We start from the raw sequence: 9531 nt of genomic DNA on the forward strand, positions 1-9531 counted from the left end.
TACTCTAGAAAGAGAAATAATTTTGTGAGATTAATTATACCCGAGTCTTATTTTATCTCTCGCTTAGCTTTGGCACACTACTTTTAAAAGTGTAATTTACATATGAATATGATTATTCTCACAAAAGAAAATCGACGGAAAATTTTATAGTAGCAGAAATTATTACAAATTGTTAACATAAAGTGCCTACAATAACACTAATATTTTAAAAAAAATTCTTAGATGAGATGTTATATATTATGGTGGTTTAAAAGTCTTAAAAGGGATGTTACTAACTACTGTTCTAAGACACCTCTTGAGGAAGAAAAAGGAAAGAGAATAATAAACGTGTAAACACAAATACACAATAGCACTAGAAACGTATAATACTATCATTTCAGGCCTACATTAGCGGCATATTGACCCCTATGGTTGTTTGTCTTAATTTTCGTCTATCAATATATCATTATATGACATGTTTAATTCACCAACCAAAACCAAAGTACTTGGTTGAGATAGTTGTTGTGTAAGGATAAGCAAACCATACCATAACAGGTGGCCTACCTATATCACCATTAGTCCACCCCACCCAACCCTTTTCCATTGATTTCTTGTCCACACTCAATACTATATTAGTCATTAGTCAACGCACATACTTATTCAACTAATTAACTTGACTTGAATCTGGTGACCATCACCACCATCCAATCGTGCAATTCTTATTGGAAAGGACATAAATCTTTTCTCTAACATTACCTAATTTGTTACCCAAAAATAATATTTACATACCAAAAATCAATCATCAAAATAATTATTATGTATTTATATATACCTATATATATATTTTAATTTATTTTCAATATATATTTCGTATTTAAACACGACCGATTTTTGGTATACATTGCCTCAAACTGTAATTTCAAAACCCCCCCACAACTTATTTAGCCGTGAATTGCGGTTATTTTCACTTTGATTTCTTTTGTAATTATATATATATTTAGCTTCCATCTTTGTCTTCAAACCTTTGGAGTCACCAAAAAACCTTTACTCTCACAAATTGACACACATTAGCCTTGTTTCATGACAGGGTGTTGCAAATTTTGTTTTTGTTAAAGATGCAGTTTTTTCACAAACCTACCAAGGTTCAGTCTCTGATTAATTTCATTCTAGTCACTACTTCATTTTGTGGCATATATGTTCTTGTATCAGTGTTGTTCTTGGGAACATCAAAGCTAGTACAATTTCATTCTTCATCAAAATACGTGTCAACACCAACACAAACAACTCTTGATCATGTTGTGTTTGGGATTGCATCAAGCAAAGGATCATGGCCTAAGAGAAAAGAGTTTGTTAAATTGTGGTGGAAACCAAACAATTCAATGAAGGGTTGTGTGTTCTTGGATACACTACCAGATGAAGAGAAGCAAGGTAGGGATGATAAGAATTCCCTCCCTCCTCTCTGTGTCTCCCAAGACACTTCCGGGTTTCGCTACACGTGCCACGGTGGCCTGAGGTCAGCCATACGTGTGGCACGTGTAGTTGCCGAAACAGTGGCCTTGAACCATTCAAACGTGAGGTGGTATGTGTTCGGAGACGACGACACCGTCTTCTTCCCGGAGAATGTGGTGAAGACACTTTCCAAGTATGATCATGAGCTATGGTACTATGTTGGTTCGCACTCTGAGGTTTATGAGCAGAATAGGTTGTTTGGTTTTGGAATGGCTTTTGGCGGCGCTGGTTTTGCTATCAGTTCTTCCCTTGCAAAGGTTTTAGCCAAGGTTTTTGATTCTTGTATTCAAAGGTACCATTTTCTCTATGGTAGTGATGGCAGGGTGTATTCTTGCTTAGCTGAACTTGGTGTTGGATTAACACATGAACCAGGTTTTCACCAGGTAACAAATACTTCATATTAATTATTTATTCAGTTCTTAAATCTAGCATCAAAATGCAGATAATTTTCTTGATATAAGGCAGTCTTTGGATGTTTTCTGTTTCCCTAGGAAGTATAAAAAATTCAGAAAATTTGTCTCCGACACCTCTATCTCCAATGAGTATTTGTATCCACTAACTTGTTTTTCTATGTTATAAGAGACACTATTTAAATGCAACATATAATGCTCTTAATCTTTAAATTACTCATTGCTAGAAGGAAAATAAAAACAAAAAAAAAGGAAAAATTTGCATGTTTGATTTGAGAAGAGAATTCGCTGAAGTGGAAAAAGTTTTGTTATTTGTTACTGGGTCCTTGGTTTGTCATAGTTTTGAGGTGAAAACTCGCGTCCACGAAGTTGATAGTAAAAAATTGTTAGATGATAATTTAGTATCTGAGTTTTCACTTAATTTAAAATGTTGAGGCCTTAATTGAATGATTCATTAACTCGACTATTTAGTAGGATAAGATTTTGTTACTGTTGTTGTTATGCGATTTCTTGGTCTTGATAATATCTGAAATTGGATAAGGTGGATTTGCGCGGAAATACCTTTGGCTTATTGGCTGCACATCCAGTGTCTCCATTGTTGTCCTTGCATCATCCAGAATACACTGATCCAATCTTTCCAAACATGACAACTACACAAGCTTTGAGACATTTCTTTGGAGCAGTGAATGTTGATTCTCAGAGGATGCTGCAACAAACAGTCTGCTATAACAGCAGGTTTTCGTGGACGATTTCCATGTCTTGGGGCTACACAGTTCAGGTTTTCCCTAACCATATGCCATTGAGAGAAGTTATCAAGGTTCAAGAAACATTCAAGCAGTGGAGAAAGGGAAACTTGTTGGCCAAGTCATTTACTTTCAACACTGTAGAGCCTCACCATGATCCATGTAAAAGGCCAACCATTTTCTTTCTTGATAGTGTTTCTTCCGGAAAAGATGGCATCATAAGCAGTTACAAGAGATCTTTCAGAAATTGCTCGAGCGACGCATCGTCACTGATGAGGTTGGAATGGATCAAAGTGGTCTCCGATAAGCTTGATCTTGGCATCAAACAGGTAACAAAGATATCGAATCGTGTATTGAAATTTGAAACAGAGTCTTGATTAAATTCTGTTTTGTATTTCAGTTGAAGGCTCCAAGGAGGCACTGCTGTGATGTATTGCCATCAAGTGGTGGTGACCAGATGGAAATTGAAGTCAGAGAATGCAAAGATGAAGAATTGATTTATATGCACTGATAAATATATATATAGAGACACAGACATAACTCACACACTAATACAACAAATATGGAAGAAAGCTCGATGTGATTTCTGTAATTCTATTATGATATATGTGTAGATATACTACTACTATTATTTAGAGATAACTGAGAGTTAAAAATTTAGGTAGTTTTGCTTTGCCATCCGTAATTCTTGCAGAATCAAAATTTGCTTCTGGACCATATCCATGGACACATTATGACATTTCTTGCAAGAAGTTGGTCGGCTGTAAAACATTTTTGTAATTGATGAGAATATTTTAATTTTACTCTTAATATTCTCTAAGGTTACAACTCAATAGGATAGAGATTTACCTATAAAGTTTGTTGTACTTCAAAATCTGTGTGGCCCTGCTTTCACTTTCTGCTTGTTCTTGTTATTAACTATGCTTAAACTTGCAACAAAATTACATTAATACTATTCAACAGAACAAGCATATAGGAAGAGGTTCGGAAAAGCTAGAGAGTGACATTGTGATTTTTTATGAAGTAGCAAATATTTTCAATTCTAAGATGGTTAGAATAGTCTTCATGTAAGATGATAATTAATATGAAAAATACATAGGAAGTTAGAGCTTTAAATTGGAGGGACCAATATGAAATTCTAAGTTGAGAGGGAAAAAAAAACTAGCGAAAATTTAAATCGTAAGATAATGAATTTTCTATACAAAAATTATAAGTTAGGGGGTCATTGTCCCCTTTCTATACACAAAGTTTCATCTTTGAAAGAGGTAATGACCAAATCAGTACCCGAAAGATTCAAACGCTGACATTTTAGTATCTCACTATTGTTGTTGACAAAATGGTCCTTAAAAGGTTTTAAAATTTGACAAGCGTACCTACGAGTGCACCGGAGCACATTTCCGGCAAGCACAGTGCTGATGTGGCCACCGTGTTTTGATGACTTGGCAAACTACCCTAAAAGTTTCCTCCCCAACGCACACTCCTTCCCCTTCCCTCTCTCTCCCTGTCGCAGCCCCTATCCCCAACGCACACTTCTCCCTAATCGCAGTCCCCGCCGCATCACAAGCCCCTCCCCAACATATATTTTCCCTTCCTCCCTCAACACCACCATTCACAGCAACAACAACTTTAACATCAACAACAACAACAACCTCCACCACTCTCTCTCTCCACCACTCCCCCTTCCTCAACGCACACTTCTTTCTCCCTCCCTCAACACCACCATTTATAGCAACAACAACCTCAACATCAACAAAGTTGCCCCAAATCATGAATTGTCCCAAATTTTTAGGTTAAATTATCATTCAAAAAGATTAATCACAATAAAACTCAGAAAAAACAAACAAATTCATATACAATAATCAAAATAAAATAAAATAAAATAAAACTTAATACAGACACCACCAAAGAAAGAATAGAAGACGAACACCAGACACAGAGGGGGCAGGATACGATAGAGCCAAGATGGAACCCAGATAGAGGAGGCATGGCTACGACTGGGAGCTAGCAGCAAGTAGATACAAGTAGTGAAGGTGACAGCGGTGAAGGCGTGCAGACAACACAATGCTACGAAGGAGACACTGGCGGACGCAGAAGACCCGACGACGAGATGGCGACAGTGCGGTGTCGATGACACTGGCTCTGTACAACTGAGAAGGTTGAGCTCTACTGCCATTTTGGGGAAGAGTGAGTTGAGAGTGTGAGACACTGTGTTGGGAAAGGGATTAGAATTCAAAGAGGCAAGGGAAGGGGATTAGGGTTCAGAAAGGGGGATTTTGGACTGAGGAAGGGGGAAGTGCGTTGGAGATGGGGAATTAAGGTTAGAGAGGGGGAGGGAAGGATTAGGGTTTGGGAGGGGGGAGAATGCATTCAGGAAGGGGAAAGGGGGAGTGCGTTGGGGAGAGGGAAGGAGAAGGAGAAGAATTTGGGTTTGGGATGGGGGTATTTGCCATGTCATCAAAACGCAGTGGCCATATCAGCACTGTGCTTGCCGGAAATGTGCTCCGGTGAACTCGTGGATACGCTTGGCAAATTTTAAAATCTTTTAAGGACCATTTTGTTAATAACAATAGTAAGGTACCAAAATATCAGCGTTTGAATTTTTCGAGTACTGATTTAGTCATTTCTCGATTTGAAAATACGCGTTATGTTAATATATCAAATCATCTAATAAACTTTAAATAAAAAGACTACTTAAACTTTTTTTTATGTAAATAGTCACCTAAATTTATATCCAACAACCTCTGGCATTCAATGATTGCTAGTTGGCAAAGCAACTGATGATATTTCATGTTTGTAAGTCCTTGCTCTATTTGAATGTTACTAGGGTCAGCACAGGTAAGTGAAAGGGCCAAAGGCTGATACTTCCTACTATGACATGCATGTCATGAACATGAATCTTACAATCCCAATTCTTACAAGAAATTTAAAATTGGAAATTTTTATTTATGGCATGACTTATTTCAATTTCTTTTAAGGTATTTTTTACAGTGGTTATTATTCACTTATCTAACTCAAATATAAAGAAATAGATCCCACCTCAAAACGTATACCCCAATACTGTAGATTAGTCATCTTTAAGAAATTTCGACATAAATTTTAAAGGCACGAGAGAATTCTCCTTCTTTAAATTACATAATTTTAAAAATATTCCAAGAAATAAGAACTGCCTAACAAACGCACAGTTGGATCATTATAGCACAAATAGTGACAGGAGGCATGAGGAACTTGAAACTGATTTGTGTAGCATTCACACTTCACATGAGGAATAAAAAGTAGTGTCCCTCTTTGAACTTGAAGAATTGATAGTGGCTAGTTATATGATTAAGGGGCAAAGACATTCTCTTTAAAGAAGCCTTTTTATGCATGGCAAGATTATTAGTGACTGTTGCATATAACAAAGTGCCGGTTCTTATCAATAATTATATGATAAGATGCAAAAGGTCATATAATTGAGGAGATGATTTTTCTTTAAAAAATGTTGGAAGGTTAATAAAATTTATTATTTTTGGTTAATAATTAGTTACTAATATTTAAAAGTGTGAGCTAAAAATATATTATTAAATTATTAAAATAAAAAATAGAACTAATGACTAAAATACAAATAGAAAATAATAAATTTTACTAACTGTTGAGGTTTTTTTTTTAAGTTGTGGAGATTCTAACTCCATGAAAATAAAATAGAATTAGAATATTAGATATATAACTGCAAGATTTCTTTTTGTTACCCTGACAATACAAAAAGCGATAAGAAAAACCAAAGAAAATTTTGTCAACGATTTCAGTGTATTGCCGGCTGAATAATTGATTTCTTCTTAAATCATCTTGCTCTTCGTAATTAAGGTAGGAAAATGAAGACCAAAATAACTTACAATGATATAGCTATGCAAATGTTGACAAAAGTCGTATATACTTTGAATGTATCTTTTGCATCATTTTAGAAGATCCAACTCACTATCAAGACAAGTAATTATTTCTTGAAGAATGACACTTCTCTCTCTTATGAGATATCGTCTAAATGATACTCTTTTCTCTTTTTATTTATAAAAATATATTTTTTCCTTTTATAAGCTTTATATTTTAAGTTATTTTTTTTTACTAAAGATAAGAAGACTCAAATCCGCGAACTCATGTGAGTATGACGAGATTATGTCATTTCAGTTATAATTTATTGGCTTTTAAATTTTTTTTTTTACTAAAGATAGAAAAACTCAAATCCGTGACCTCTTAAGTGAATATAAAAGAGACTATATTATTTAAACTATAACTCATTAGCATTGGCTTTTAAGTTGTGTGTAACATTTATAATAAATCAATTTATTACATTAATAATCATAAAATATATAAAAAAATTTACATTAAATATATTTATAACAAGCTAAAATATTTTATTTATATGATAAAATATTAAAAATAAAATTGCAATAACAACAACATCAACAACAATAATAATAATTTATATATTATATTTCTTTCTTGCTAATCTGTAGCGGCATATTTGCATGCACAAGTTACATTTCCTTTTTATTGATATTCTTATCAAAAGGCTAAAAATAAGTATACACCAAAAATAAAAGGAGACCACTTTAATAAAGACATTAAAAGTGTCTTTTTTTTAAAGACGTTTATATATGTCATGTTATTATTGGTTATTTTTATTAAACTGATTAATAAGTTATATTTTAATAAATTAGAATAAAATTGGTTTATTATAGCAATAATAATAAATCTAATATTCGCATTATAATTATTAGATCCGATTTGATCCGATCGATTTATACAATTTGAACCTATTTATATTCAAATTTTTTTTTATACAAATATATCTCTAAATTTTTGTTTTACGGACATTTAAATTCCTAATAATTTAAAAATACAATTAGAATTGTAAAATGATGTCGTTTGTGAAGTGAAAAAACCAAAAAAAAAAATTATGATCCAATACGAGTCATGTAAATTGATTGGTTTAATTGAATCTGATAACAATTAAGTTTATTATTGTTATAAAAAAATCGATTTTATTTTGATTAATTAAAAAATTTAAAAATAATCGATTTATTAATAAATCTAATAATAATATGACACACAAATATTAAAAAAAAAATATTTTATGCGTTTTTACAGAAGTATCCCAAACTAAAAATACATGTGCTGTATCAAGAAAAAAGAATTAGAGTGAAAGTAAAAGTAAAACCAACCAACTTTGCCTATATATTTGCAATGCACTGCTTTGCAAAATTCAATACAAATTGAAAAGCTAAGGAAAAGCCAGAAACATAGATAGAGAGGCAAACAATGCCTTTGTGCAAATTCTTCCCACTACTCCTTTTCTTAACCTTAATAAGCCTCTTGAACCACCACACAGTTTCATTCTCCGGTGAAGAAGACCTTACACATTTGTGTTTAGATTCTGAAAACTACACCACCAATGACCCTTATGACAAAAACCTAAGACAGCTTCTAATTTACCTCACAGCTGAAGCTCCAACCAATGGCTTTGCCATGGCCTCTAAAGGCCAAGGCCAAAGCCGAATACACGGCCTCGCCTTCTGCCGGGGCGACCTCTCCTTTCGTGATTGCTGGAACTGTGTCGTCCGGGCTTCCGGCGACATGCTCACATCCTGTCCCAACAACAAAGCCGCCACCATCTTCCGCGAGAATTGTACCATAAGGTACTCAAACGAAGACTTCTTTGGTCAAATCACGACAAACACTTCTTCATCATGGTTCTGCTGGAGGACAGCATCCTCCAGTAAAGCCATGACGAAGAATGCTGTGTTTGGCCAAAGAGTTCAAGAGTTTCTCACCCAACTTTGTGAGGAAGCTGGGTTGCAAACAAAAATGTATGCTTCGGGAATGTCGGAACTTGATGAGTTTCACACATTATATGGTTTGGCACAGTGTAGTAGGGACCTGTCCACCGTTGATTGCATGAAGTGTCTCAATGAATCAGTTTCATATGTTGAACTTCCACAGTGTGGTAAAGAGAGAGAGGGAGTTAGAGTTTATAGTGAGAGTTGTAGAGTAAGATATGAACTTTATCCATTTCTTAATGATCATAGTCACTACCCTATTCCAAGTCCTATTCCTCTTCCTCCTTCCAGTGTTCCACATGATGCTGTTTCTCCTAATCCTGCACCAACTTCTTCTTCCGATAAAGCCTTTGAAGGTTCCACACTTATTGGATTGTCTTCTTCAAGTGTTCTGCTATTTGTTATAACTATGGTATGGTAAGAGTAAGGTCAGATTTAAATATTCAAATAAGATTATTTCTGATAAGAAAATAGCTGCAGTTAGATTAAAAGGAACCCGTTTTTATAAATTATTTTGTAATGTTTGAATACTATACTAAACATGCATGTAATGATAATTTCTTCTTTATTGCAAGTATTTTTATGAATATATTCTTTTTTTTTTGTGGTTGCATTAGATTATCATGATAATAAATCATTTCCCATTACCCACCATTATTCGAGCATATTTTTCTCTTTCAAAGATAATTTCTCATTTGTTGAAAGAAAGTACGCATACAGAAACAAAATAAACAAAGAAGTTGGAATGAAAGAGGAATCAATCAGGCTTTGGTACATTTTCTTGGAAGTTGCAATCATATATATGTCAAGATGCATGGAGATTAGGTGGGTTCAAATTCAAACCGATTAAAATTAAACTGTTCATCTAATTTAATTCAAATCGAAAATAGATTAAAATTATATTAATTTGGATTTGATTGAATTCTATTTTTTATAAATTTCTGTATCAGATCAGATTTGGAATCTATCTTACATAACCAATTTAATCTAATTCAAATCGCACAATGTACTATAATATTATTATTTTATTATTATATTTTCAATTTGTTATATATTTTAATATTATTCATGTATTATTAT

At 33.8% G+C, this 9531-nt stretch overlaps 2 protein-coding genes across 2 annotated transcripts; both read left to right on the top strand.

Annotated features, from left to right (window-relative positions):
• Positions 1-940: 940 nt before the first annotated feature.
• LOC107477809 (uncharacterized) lies at positions 941-3487 on the top strand. Its single transcript, XM_016097876.3, has 3 exons — positions 941-1871; positions 2440-2970; positions 3042-3487. Exons 1-3 carry the CDS (start codon positions 1095-1097, stop codon positions 3150-3152), a joined length of 1419 nt encoding a protein of 472 aa, XP_015953362.1. The 5' UTR covers positions 941-1094; the 3' UTR covers positions 3153-3487.
• Positions 3488-7933: 4446 nt separating this feature from the next.
• Positions 7934-8872, top strand: LOC107477813 (cysteine-rich repeat secretory protein 38). The gene has a single exon (XM_016097881.3). It carries the CDS (start codon positions 7934-7936, stop codon positions 8870-8872), a length of 939 nt encoding a protein of 312 aa, XP_015953367.1.
• The last annotated feature ends 659 nt before the right edge of the window (positions 8873-9531 follow it).

The sequence above is a fragment of the Arachis duranensis genome, chromosome 3 (genome assembly GCF_000817695.3).
Source record: "Arachis duranensis cultivar V14167 chromosome 3, aradu.V14167.gnm2.J7QH, whole genome shotgun sequence".
NCBI classification, from domain to species: Eukaryota; Viridiplantae; Streptophyta; class Magnoliopsida; order Fabales; family Fabaceae; genus Arachis; species Arachis duranensis.